Source organism: Colius striatus, chromosome 2 (genome assembly GCF_028858725.1).
Source record: "Colius striatus isolate bColStr4 chromosome 2, bColStr4.1.hap1, whole genome shotgun sequence".
Classification (NCBI taxonomy): Eukaryota; Metazoa; Chordata; class Aves; order Coliiformes; family Coliidae; genus Colius; species Colius striatus.
This window is the reverse complement of record NC_084760.1, coordinates 83,390,762-83,403,603: the sequence shown is the minus strand read 5'-3', so window position 1 is coordinate 83,403,603 and position 12,842 is coordinate 83,390,762. Positions and strand designations below refer to the sequence as shown.

Below are 12,842 nucleotides of genomic sequence, written 5' to 3'. Positions count from 1 at the left end.
GCAAACAATCGCTTTCCAAACAATTTTTTTAATGGTTTAGAAAGCCGACATTAGTTTATTGCAGCGCTGAGTGCATGGGGGATCTCCTCCTAAGACACACATCTATACATTACAGAAAATGAATATTCATATTATTCCCAAGAATTACCTGCCTAGCTAATATATGTGCAATACGGAGTGACATTTAACGTGATTTGAGTGGAGAGCTGAGGAGCATAGTCATATATTTAGCTCATTACCATAATCAGGTTGTTAACTTTAATAGTAATTTTACCGTTAATGAGGCAAAGGTCTCACTCCGGGCACCGTCGTCTTGCTGAAACTAAGTTGTTTGTATGCTTGATACCACAATGTAAAACCTGGACTATCTTGCCGCCGCAAGGCTTCCTCCCTCTGCCACCTCTCATGCTTGTCTTGCAGGCCTTCACCTTCCAGGTCTGCGCACTGGCACTTTCAACCCTTTGAGTGCGACTCCCCCGTAATCCACGCAGTTACTATGGTCAGTCAAGGGAAAGGCTCATGCTTGTATTAAATAAATGTTGCGAGTATCCCTTCTAATGTCAAACGAGGAGTGGTCTATGGGGATCTCTGGTGTCTGGAATCACGGGAAACGGCTTCGGGCAGCGCCTCGGCTACCCACCTCTGACTGAGTCAGGCTCCCCTTGGGGTACAATCCCCCCGCGGCCCGTGCGGGGCCCCCGGTGAAGATCGGGTGGAGGGGAGGCGGTGGGTATGAGCAGTGCAGTAGCCCAGTCCTTCCTTCTGGGCTCGAAGAGCTTGTTTCAAACTAATCGTGGCGGCAGCAGTGCGCGGGAGAGTATAGTCAAGACGGGTTTATTTGCCATCACCTGACATTGGTCGCGGTAATAAATACACACGATATAGAGTAATTATGGGAGAGCGATTGGCCGCCCTCCAGCTCCGGAGATGCCCCGCGGGGTCGGACAGCTCGGAGACTGGCAGAAATAACCAGCAAATCTCAAAGTATTAGCGTGTGGGTGCGAAACACCGTCGTTTTCACTGTGTATGCCTCTCCCGGGGGAAAAACAAAAGAAAAAAAAAAGAAAGAAAAAGAAAAAAGAAGCAAGCCCCTTCTAAGCAGAAAGGACTCGTCACCGCGACCGAAACCAGCCCGCAGAGCAACCCCACCGTGAGGGATTTGCCACACCTGTGGAGAAGAAAGCACTTATGTTTTCTGGGCACGGTCGGTGGGCTGGAGCTCGGCTTCGCACACACCCGAGGCAGCAGAACCCGATGCCAGCACCGCCTCTTGCCCCTGACAGCTTCAGTTTGGCCTTGTCATTTGGAAAGGCAGCGAGGTTGCTGAGCAGGGTGCCACGGACATCCGTGAGGCCCCGCCGCCCGGCTCCGCGCCCCGCGCGGCACTGCCGACATCTCTCTGCCTCATATCTAGTTTCGTTTAGTTGCGGGAAGTTTCCAAATCGTCCTGACTTTGCAGATGTTGATGTTTTTGTTGGGTGTGCCCTCGACACGCTGTTAAGAGCAATGTCCTGGGCTGTTTCTAAGTTTTGAACGTCCTCTCCCTCAGCGCCAGCCGCGGCCTCGCTGGCTGCGCGCATTGCTGCGAGGTGCGGATCGTCGCCCCGAGCAGCTGCTGAGTTCGCGTGCAACCGAATATCTCAGACTGTGGAGAGAAATCCACTGGTTCCTGGCCCCTCAGAGGCTTGAGAGTCCCGTGCCCCTGCTCCAGCAGCTCCTGTGCCCTCCGCGCTTGCCGCCCTGGGGATGCCGTGCCCTGCCCGGCTCCGGAGAAGCTTTGGCAGCAAGCTGAAAGGAGTGAGCTGCAGGGAGCAGATGTCCCGCTTGCCGTATGTGTCCCGTGGGTGAGAAACAACCAGATCCCTCCGATGGGGTGGATCTGGTTACCGCGGCAGAGAGAATCTCCCCGCGGCAGGAGCCGGCGGTCGCTCGGATTCAAGGCGCCGGGGAAAATAGACAAGGGGTTCTGGCTCGGCCCTGCTTGGTCAGGCCTCCGTCGGAGTTGCCAGGAGCTCAGGGTTTGGTAATGTTTTCCCTTTTATGCAGCTCTCCGGTGACAATGCGGGGACGGTATTTAGCCTCTTTCTATTAAACGCATTCCACTGACCTAGACTGGTTGATAGTTACCTGTCCCCCCCCCGGTAGCCCCCTGAAGGAGATGGTTCACCAGCAAGTGACTAGTAGTGCACCCTTGCTATCTCCCGATGAAGGAGTACCTGCCCCGCGCGGCGTGGGTGCCTCCCGCTGCCCGCTGCCGAGGTAGCCGCGTCCCCTGGGGCACCTGCCGCCGGGGTTTCCGAAACACCGGCCAAAGTCGGGCCCCGCAGGGGGATAACAGATGCCGGGCCGTGTCCCTTTCACGCGGAGGCCGGGGGCTCCCGGTAGCCGCAGTAAAATGGGAAGGAGGATCAAATGTCCTCGGAGTCTGCCCGGGCTGCTGGCAGCGGGATTACCGTGTCCATCTCCGTGGGCAGGTTGGTCGGAGGAGGAGGGAGTGGGACACGAGAGACAGTGATGCTTTTATTGCCGAAGCTCTCACGGAACAAGTCTCTGCTCTGTCTCCCGCACGCAACACAACTGTGTCTAAACCAGCGCTTTGGAAAAGAGAGTTTGAGGGTGTCTTTGCCCAGATTCCAACTCCTGAACTACTAGAAATCGCTGTTCTATGACGATTCACTGGACTGTGCACAACTTTACGGTAACCTATGGGCTTCATAAAGTCCTACTTTCTAACTCTTCACTCCCCCTCCGAGTTTTCCTCCCTGTTGCCAGCCAATCTTGCCTGGGTTGATACCCAGACGAACTCCTGACAGTCACTTTTCAGACTCAATTGTCCATCTCACAAGCTGTAGTTTTAACCACTGCCTTGGTTTTCACACTGCAGTCTATTTTTGGAGAGCAGGGTAGCGCAAATGAATATTCCTGATGAAGGTAGCTTTCATCGGCTTCTTTACAAAATCTATTCCCTCTTCCTCCCTCCCTCCCTCCCTCCCTCCCACCCTCTAGACACACAAGCACCATACCGAGGTTTGCATTTTTCATGGCGGGACAAGCAAGTCTATAAAAGGCATGTTTGTTTTTCCTAGCTGTTTCAAATATGTATTTCCTGGAGGACTTCTCATCTAATGGGGTCATCAGAAGCACATGTGCGATTTTCATCTTTCCAAGTGATTTTTCCTCTCTTCTCTTCAGTAACACTGCTGATAGGACATTTTACCTGCCTGTTCACCCTAGCTCCCACTAACTCCCCGTTTCCCTCCGAGTCCCAGAGTCTTGATGAGCCCCATTTTATTTTTTTTTTTTTTACAAATGTCTGTGTTTTTTTTTTTTTAAGAGCTTTTTTTTTTTGTTTTAAGGCTGAGGCTGGAGGCAGGGATAACTCATTGCTCTGCTGCCCAGCAAGCCAGTCCGCTCAGAGTGCCCGAGGCGCGGAGCGGGACCGGCTATGCGGCACATCGGAAGCCCCGGTAAAGGTGAATTTGATATTTAGGGCAGGAGATGGAGGGTTCTCTCCCAAACTCGGTTAAAAAAAAAAAAAGCCACAAACAAAAAACAACCCAAATCAAACCAACAATAAAACAACTCCCCTTCGAGTTCTTTACGTGGGAAGGAAATGGACCTTCGTCCCAGGCAAGAAGCCGCCTCGCCGGTGTGGGAGCGAGGGAAGATTTGAGTGCTCCTCCCCGTGGCAAAAGCTCAAGAAGCTATCGAGCAGCTCGGCTCCTAAGTTTAAGAATATATTTTTCCGAACCCCAGAGCTACTCTCTTTCAGACAAAACCCTCACCTTTTCCTTGTGTGCTGAAGCACTGAAAGTTCCCTTCAGTATATTTTTGTTGGCTGTTTGAGCCGCGGCTTTTTGATTCACTAAGCAGAGGAAGTTAAAGAGCTCTGCAGTAAGGGCCAGTGGCCAGTGTTTTCATCGCCACCTCCCTACATTATTTGTCATGCTCAAGTGAAGGTTTGTTCAAGGCAAGAGCCTGCTCATACTGGGCCACATTTTTTTCTCTTAAAGAAGACAACAGATTTTGTTTCCGGGTCTGGTAAGTGGAGCCCTAGTGCCTTAGACAAACGGCTCTGGGCAGGCAGGGACACTGCCAAGGCTTTTCATCTCGAGACTGGAGCAGCTCGTCCTCAAACATACATTGAGGCTTCAGTTAGGCCCGAACTGCTGAGCCAGAGTGGCGAGAAGAGGGAACATAGTTTTCTTCGGGGTAGCCACAAGAAATTCGCCAAGCAGGCGACTTCTTTCGTGTAGGTGGTGGTGACTGTCTGAAAGATGGCTTATATGATCCAAATGAGAACGCAGCCACACAGCCTTTGGTTAGATAAGATGCGACTGTCCTTCTCAAAGGGTCCTGTTTACCCTCAAGCTCCTACAAGGGCTTGCAGAGAGGCGTTTAACCAGCAACGTCTGACATACACTTCACTTCTCATAGCAAAGGCTCTTACTTCAATAAACTTGGTCCCTGTATCCAGTGAAGCGTCATGCTCCCCTTCGAGGACTGTGGCGTCTTTTCAATAGCCTGTGGGGATGCTCTTCCTTCGCGCCCATCAGAATTTGCCCAGCCGGGCGACCTGCTGCGCCCTGGCAGGACAGCCACCATTGTTTTCTGTCTCATATGTGCGGTTTCTCTCATAGCCCTCTTCAACGCAGTACCAGGACGATTAACACAAGTTTAACAAAGTACAGGGCTTCCCAGAAGAACAAATCTATCCCAGCACACCGTGAATAGGCAGTGCCCTGCTATCTAAAGGAATTACTCCAGTTTCAGTTCTGGGATCCTTAAATGTTGCATGCATTATGTAATTTGGTAAGGTTTTAGTTTGAGGGCAAACATCACGTATATATGTGCGTGTGTGTGTGTATGTGTGTGTCGGCTTTTCTCCCGGGTGTTCAAGGTATAGGGGCTCAGCTGAGGGGTTTGCCCGCCGCACTCCGGCCTCAGCCCGGGGATCGCCAAGGGAGCTGTATGGCTACAGACTGCCTGGGCCGGACTGTCTTTGTGTTTATGGCCCGAAACCTGCTCGGATACCCCGCAACCAACCAATCCTGAGATGAGATATACCCCATGTAACCTAATGTTAGTGAATCATAGCTAATCTGATTAAAACCAAGGATTAGTCACGTCAGTTTCGACATACTCCTTTATCGGAACTTTTTTGGGGGGATTTTTTGTGCGTGAAAAATCGGGGGGATTTGGGCTAATTTACCAAACATCATTACTAAGGCAAGTACGGCCTGATAAGATGAGTCTTAACATGTTCAGGTTTTCAGGCTGCATTACACACCTCCCGTCGTCTGGGCTTTAAGTTGTGTGCGCCCTTAATGCTAGACTGACCTGCAGGTTTCTTTTTCTTCTTACTGCACGATTTCTGTTTGTAGCTATCTCTAATTGACTTCAGTGACTCGCCCTCTCTTTCTTTCTCCGTACATCAGTGATCCTCGCTACAATTTACAGGCTTTTTCGTCGCCCCTCGCTTTCAAAAGGCCTTTCTCATCCTGACAGCCCTTCAGTTACTTTCCCCGATTGAATTCTGTCTCCTCTGTGCAATATGACCTTTTTACTAACCAAGTAAACCCCAGTCTATTTTCATACTGCCTCTTCAAAAGTTCCCCATCTTGGCTTTACTCTTCCTCTATACTTTTTCTTTCGTTCGGTTCTTTTTTTTTTTTTTTTTCTCCAGTAGGCAAAGTCTTAAGGCTTTATTTCGCTTTCGAGGCCATGTTTTAGTAACCCAGTGGTTCTATTTTCTTTCCCGAACTTATTTGTATCTCCAAAAATACAAAATAATTAACCAGCCAATTAATTCATTCTTTGCAATATTGCACCTCTGACTGTGTTATTTTACAGGGAGAGAGCGTCTTATGTAGTCTTTGGAAGCAGCAGGTCCTCTACTTGTGAAAGGTTTATTTTCAGAGGATTAAAATTCATAGCTTAAATTATTAGATGCCCTTCAACGGAAATAACAAGATCTACTATTGAGACCGTAATGCACGCAAGACCACGTTGGTACCGCTCCCACGGCAGAGCCAACAGCCACAGCATCTCTTCTCCTGAAAAATCACCTCGAAGAGTAGAAACGGGAGAACTATACACCTGACTATACCGCTTTGTCTTCTCTATAACACTGTACCACGCTGCACCTCAGCCTAACGAGAACGCTGGATTTATAACCACGAGTAAGAGAGAGCTGGTTTTGTTTGTGGGGTTTTTTTCCGAGGCCCCACTAAAATCTGTAGAATGTGGCCTCAGAGAAATGTGCTTTTAGGGGACACCCACAAACGCACAGGGCGCTAATCCAGCCCCAGATTGTATCAAATTAGGACATTGCCCGCACAAAACTCCCTCTGATTGAAATTTCAGCCAGCGTCTGAAACCTGAACACGATCTTTGCTGATCTACGCATATTTCTATCCCACTTGAAGCCATATCATTTTCTCGGTTTATTTTTCATAAGAAATTAATTTTAAGGGGAAAAAAAAAGGTATAAAAACCCCCTTACAGTCTCTGACGAACATTTTAAACAGATGATGTATCACATTCGGCTTCTAGCACAGTTGATAGCGAGGATGCAAGCTGTAATGAAATCACTCTGAGCTACTGCCTTTTAATGAAGTAAACTTGCAAGCACCTTGCCTGTATCTTTGACCACTTATGTTTACAGAAAAGGGGAAAAAACCCACAAAGGATCGGAATAGAGAAATCCCATTCTGGCATCGCTGCCACAGGCGGTAGGAAGGCATTTGCAGCCCAGTCGTGCTGTACCGCGGAGCAGGATCTGGGCATGCTCAATTTGTATGTGGTGCGGGGGGCGACGGGGGAGGCTTTCTGCCAGGGACAGTAGACATCGGGGAGGAAAAGCTCGTAGCCTGTCCGGTAGTGCCCTCGGAGGAGCAGGTGGACCACCTCTCCATTCCCTTTAGGGTCCGCACTGCGGGTTCTTCCCTGTCCGCCCCCTTGCCTCCCTGCCCCCCAGGCCGCCGTCAGTTCCCCCAGGCCGGGCAGCAGCGGCAGCCGACGTGCTCGGGCTTAGCTCCGCAGTGCACCCCAAAAGGGACAGGAGTGCGGGGATGCCGACTGACGGCACGAGGGGGGGGAGGGGGGGGGAATCAGTCCCGTTCCCCTCTGTGGCGGTGGAAGGAGCCCCGACGCCGCCCGGGTGTTCGCCGCTTTCCCCGGCCGAACCTGTCAGCCCCGGTCTGGGGGCTGCCTGTTCTACTCTGCTCAGGACTGAGCCCGGAAACATCCCGTGGGCGAGTAAAGCAATCATACATCGAGTTAGATTTCTAAATTTTATTATAAAATAAAAGCAGAAATATTTTCCAAAGAATGTATTCACATAATATAAACAATAAACAAAACTAAGGAGAGTGACTTGCGGTTGATACTGTCATTTAGGTCTAAACTTGAGCAGCAATTCCTTTCTTTCTTTCTTTCTTTCTTTTTTTTTTCTTTCTTTCTTTTATTATTTTTTTTAATGAAAGCCCGCTCATGCCCTCATCTCACCCCTTGCCTTCCTCTGGGGCCGAAGCCGGGCCACCACTTCCTTTCCCACCCAGCAAATGGCGAAAGCACCACATGGACGAGGCCAAAGAAGCCATCTCTCTGCATAGCATCAGCTACAAGAAGGTTACAGAGTCTGCCTAGAGCGCATGTTGCTGCTATAATTTCACTACAGCTTTTGTATTCTTAGTTGAAATTGTACATCGTACACCTGCCACGGATATATAACTACAATAGAATAACGGGAGCAGTATGTACCTTCAATCAGGCATGGAAACAGTGGCCTTGTGCTCCCCTTTCTTCCCCACCCCCCGAGAAATAAAAGATTACAATGTGCCTCTTGCCACACAGGCCGGCCCGATTGAGTGATTCGTGGTTAAGAATGGAAAGAGCTGCTAGACCGATTCACCTGCCAGCCTGCTGTGAAAATCACAGCTCCTGTCCAACAGTCCTTACGTGCCTGAGATCACCTTTAAGCAACCCTTGAGCTTTTGCACAACATCATCGCCCACAGCCGAGCACAATACCTGCCAAACCTGCAGCCAGCCTGCTGCTAAAGGGTACAACACATCCACTAAGCAGTTTGTCATCGCTTTCCAAGCCTCTGGTAAGATTAAAGAAAAAAGAAAAGAAAAAAAATAGTAAAGGAGGGCTGGTGCAAAGGTCAGAGAGCGTGTACACGGTTTTAGGAGCCCAGGTCGACGAGGTTGGACGACATAGGGTTAAGGATGGAGTCCTGTAAGCTGTGGTGGTGCATGGGATCGGTGCTGGGCACGGGGATGGCGCTGGGGCCCTGAGGATGGCCCAAGCCGTGCAGGGGCTGCAGCCCAGGGTTGGAGCTGAGCAGGAGCGCTGGGCTGGAGGAGGTGTGATCTGGAGTCCCTGACGGCGTCTTCTCGTCCTCTGAGCTCCCCAAAACTGTCTTATTCCCGTTCATTGACGCCGAGAGCGGGTTGTGGCTGTTGGAGTTGGAATTCTCGTTGTTTTCCCTATAGGAAACACAAAAGAGGGAGGGAAGTCACCGTGTGGCTGCTGCTCCGGGACACGCACCTCAGGAGCGGAGGTGGCTGGCGGCAGGAAGCTGGGTCCCGGGGACTGTTGGTGGAGGGGAATGCGGAGTCAGTGGGTTTACAAACTCTGCAAACCTCCAAGGCCTCTTCATCTAGCACGAAGGTCTAAGGTCCGCCGAGCTTGTAAACAGAGTGTCCCACTAGCCCAGCGGAAAATGTCACTTTGCCAAAACGTCATTTTCTGCTCCCAAAGCTTTTTTGCACAGCGTGGGGAGGGAGGAAGACATTAAAAAACAAACAAAAAAAAAGGAGACTTTTAAAATTACTCCCGGAGCAGAAGACAAGTTCGGCCACAATTTCTTCTGAGAAGGCCAAAGCACAGAGAGGTGCAGGCAGATGGCTGCGTGCAGCAGCGCAGCCTCCCAGCCCCGAGGCGGGCGGGAAAGGCTAGAGTAACAAGGGTTGTTTAGGCTTTTTTTCCCCTCGCCCTGAGCTTAAAGCTCAAAACACAGCCCAATATGGCAAGCAAACAGAGTTAACTAGCTTTTTCCAACTCCCCCACCCGCTCTCCCCGTCCCTCTCGGGAAATGGCCCGCACGCCCGCTGCTATCCCTCTGTTACTCCCCGGGCGGCGGAGGGAGCAGCCCGGATGGCCCTTGGCCCAGCTCGGAGACGGGGGCAGCCGACACCACCGTTGCGCCCACCGACAAAGGCAGCTGCTCAAAATTCATTATGGGGTAAATACCGAGAAATCACTAGAGGCTGGCCAAACCCTTGCAGAGCTAGACATGCATATGGATTTTTTTTTCTTTTTTCTTCAAAATGAGAGGGGCAAGATGGAGTGGGGGCCGCCGTCTCGTCAAGATGAACGCGGCTTTTAGACAGAGCCCTCGTAGAAATACTTTAGACACATCCCTGCCTGAAATACTGAAGGTATTGCAAGTCTATTTAAAAGCTTTTGCGGAAGCTTTGAAACGCACTATCTGGCGGGGAGGCCCTATCCTGCAGGATTTGATAGAGAGAAGTGAAGCTATTGCGCTGACAGTCTTTCCTCCGTAAGGGCTGCAGGATGAGGCTGGGGACACTTTGAGCCAAAAAAAACCCCCCGCAACCCAACCAAAAAAGAAAGAAAAAAAAAAAAAGAAAATAAAGGAAAGAAAGAAAGACAAGAAAGCTCTGTTTGAACAAGTTTGCTTGAGTGAATGGCAATCTCATGAACAGTCTGTTTCCTAATGCCTGGAGTGTAATATTAGGTTGAGTGCATTTTTCAGTGTTAAAACTCTCATTTGTCCCTGGAGATGTTTAAAATGTGATTCCTCGGGGAAAAAAAAAAGAAAAAAAGAAAAAGAAAAATGATATAAGCGTAACCTTCATTTCCTTTGGACATTTGAAGGTGAGTCCCCGCTACCAGCAATAAAAAGGATCTCTAACATCTTGTAAGTGTGCTGGGATTTGAAGGAAAATTAAAGCTCTAGCAGTGTTTCAGGAAATGTATGGAGCAAATCTGTGCCAGGCCCGACTCTACCGGGCCGCACAGCTGCGCGGCCGTGGAGCTGGACGTTTCTAAACACAGTGGGCAGAAACGAATAAAAATAAGGATCCGTCCTTGGAGGGACGAATCAACGTGACATTTCTGTCCATTAATTAAGGCCCTACACTCGCATGGACCGAGCAATTCAGAGAGCTAGTGAGGAGCCACTGTGCAGTTAGGGGATGCTTTTTGCTCCTTCAAACCGTCTGCACAGGGACAGTAGACAGAAAAGTCATCCCGAATATCTCAGTTGCAGGCATTAAACTTCTGCCCGGCAACTAATGGTCCGTCCACTCCATTTAAAGAGTAAAAAAGAGCACAGTTTCGGCATCACGCTCGGTCTATGTATATATATCTATTAATACGCATTCACGAGCACCTTGCTGGGTAGCGAGCACGAACCACAATTTAACGAGCGAGGTAAGAGGTTGTTCCCGTCTCCCGCCTTACAGGCGTTTTTTTCGCAAACCACCATTTACAGCGTTCAGATTCTCGGCACCGGGGTAACCCTCAAGGACACGCTTCGAGGTCTGCGCGGCGTGGAGCCCTCGCCCTCCAGCCCCGCCGTCGCCAGCCTCTCTCGCCGGTCCGGGTCTCGGACCCACACCGGCCTCTCCAGCTCGGTCGCCCGCTGGGTTCCAAGCCGGGTGGCGGCGGTGAGGAGGCGGCCACGCTGCTTCCCCGCGAGCCGCCGCCGGGCATGGGAAGAGCCGCCCGCAGAAGGGGCCGCCCGGGGCCCGCCGCTCCGGCTGCGCGGGGAGTGAGGTCCCGGCGGGGAAGTGGTCGCCTCTCCCGGGGCTGCTTTAGTTGGGCAGGCGCCCTTGCCGAGCGAGCACCTCGCTCGTGGCTGCCGCCCCGGGCGCCCCCCGCCCCGGAGAGCCCGGCTTTTCCCGGGAGCGCCGTCCCACTGGCCTCCCCGCAGCTGGGGCGGAGGGAGAGGCACGGGGCAAGTGGAGGGGCCAGAGAGGCTCTGGCGCCGAAGAAGGCGCGGGGGAGCGCGGGGAGCCGTACCTTTCCTTGGCCTCGGCGGCGCGGTCCCGCTGCCGGCGGTTCTTGAACCAGTTGCTGACCTGGGTGGTGGTGAGGCCGGTGGCCTCGGCCAGCTCCCGCTTCTCGCGGGGGGACGGGTAGGGGTTGTGGGCGTACCACTCGCGGAGGACGCTGCGGCTCTTCTCCTTGAAGCAGTAGCTAGTCTCCTCGCCGTCCCAGATGGAGCGGGGCAGCGGGAACTTGCGGCGCACCCGGTACTTGCCCACCGCCCCTAGGGGTCGCCCCCGCAGCTTCTCCGCCTCGATGTAGTGCGCCTTGAGCCAGAGCTGCTGCAGCTTGGGGTGGTTGTGCGCCGAGAACTGGTGGCTCTCCAGGATCTTGTAGAGCTCGCGGAAGTTGCCCCGGTGGAAGGCCACCACCGCCTTGGCCTTCAGGACGCTCTCGTTCTTGTGGAGGTGCTCGCAGGCAGGGAGGGACCAGAGGAACCGCCCCAGCCGCTCGATGTTGCCGCCTTGCTGGAGCACCTCGCAGACGCAGGCCACTTGCTCTTGGGTGAAGCCAAAAGTCGGGAGCATCGACATGGTGAGCCCTGCCCCGCCGCGCACCCTACTGCCGCATAGAGGGGAGCGGCGCCGGGCGGCGGGCAGCGCCCGGCATGCGGGGCCGGCCCCGGGGCGGCGGCGCCCGGCGGGGCCCGGTCGGGCGTCACGGCCGGGCGCGGGGGGCCGCGGCCATCGGCGGCACCCGGCCCCGAATCGACGGCGGCGGGAGCCGCGGCGGGGAAAAAAAAAAAAAAGGAGAAAAGTGAAAGAAAAAAGTCTCGGGAGCCCGAGCGCGGGCGGCTTTCCCCCCCGGCCGCCTCCTTTTTGTAAGTCCAAGTTGCGAGAGTAACTTCGTGCCTCTTTTGTCTCCTATCTGCAGCGCTCGCAGCGGCCGCGGCTCTCCCACCCCCACCGCCCTCGGCCGCCGGTTTGGGATCTCCTTGCTTCCCCCCCACCCCCCGCCGCCGCAAGATCCCACATAATATAGTGGTAAAGCCCTGCTCCCTCTCTCCTTTCCCTCTCGGAGTTTTTCCCCCCTTTCTTTCTCTCTCTCTCTCCCCCCCCTCTTTTTTTTTTTTTTTTAATAATATTATTCTAAGCTGGCATGAAAAGTGATTATCCGCGCTGTGATTGGTCCGGTTATCTGACCCGAGGACTGCCAGGAGAAGACAATAGTTTTAGTCAAATTATTTGCCATGGTGACGCTGTCAATCAGAGGTAACCCGATCTGTTTTGAGGTGGCTCCCCGGCTGGGTTGACAGATTGCTCAGATCCACTCAGAGGCGGCCCTGCGAGCTGAGATATTAGCTAGCGAGGGAGATATTTCCGCCGTGATTGACGCTGCAGGCGCCCATCGGGAGAGAGGGGGAGCGCCGGAGCGCGGAGCCCGGGCCCCTGCCTCTCGCCGCAGGGCGCTGCTGCGCGGCGGGACGGAGCCGCCGCCCCGTCTGGGTCCCGCAGCCCCGGCCCGGCCCCGCAGCCCCGTCTGGATCCCACCATCCCATCCCGGCCCCGCCACTTCGGCCCGAGGGCTCTGTCATCCGCGTGTCCCATGGCTGCAGTGGGGAGAAAACCCCTTCTCCGGCCCTCGCAGAAAGTTTCCTTCTGCATGCATTAGCCTAACCCCCCTCCCCAGAGCCCAGTAACAACCGTCGGAGAGTTTTATAGGGAAGGGGCCTCTCGTGTACAATAGAGAGGCTGTTCGTGACCTGGGATCCCATTACACGCTGATCATACCTGCCCGGGAGCTAGGCGGAGGCATGG

At 53.1% G+C, this 12,842-nt stretch overlaps 1 protein-coding gene across 2 annotated transcripts; it reads right to left on the bottom strand.

Moving 5' to 3' along the window:
- Nucleotides 1-7,426: 7,426 nt before the first annotated feature.
- On the bottom strand, nt 7,427-11,618 carry SIX2 (SIX homeobox 2). Of its 2 annotated transcripts, none has more exons than XM_061990008.1 (2): nt 11,059-11,618; nt 7,427-8,495 (listed from the first exon to the last, which is right to left on the bottom strand). In XM_061990008.1, the coding sequence occupies exons 1-2, from the start codon at nt 11,616-11,618 to the stop codon at nt 8,192-8,194; spliced, it is 864 nt and encodes a 287-aa protein (XP_061845992.1). In that variant the 3' UTR covers nt 7,427-8,191. The 2 variants fall into 2 exon arrangements, with proteins under 2 accessions (XP_061845992.1, XP_061845993.1); XM_061990009.1 differs by lacking the exon at nt 7,427-8,495 and adding an exon at nt 8,712-8,769.
- Nucleotides 11,619-12,842: the final 1,224 nt, after the last annotated feature.

Coding starts and splice junctions, on each gene's coding strand:
- SIX2 (XM_061990008.1), bottom strand. CDS start 11,618: ATGTCGATGCTCCCGACTTTTGGCTTCACCCAAGAGCAAGTGGCCTGC. Junction 8,496..11,058: donor GCCGCCGAGGCCAAGGAAAG/GTACGGCTCCCC, acceptor TGTTTCCTATAG/GGAAAACAACGAGAATTCCA.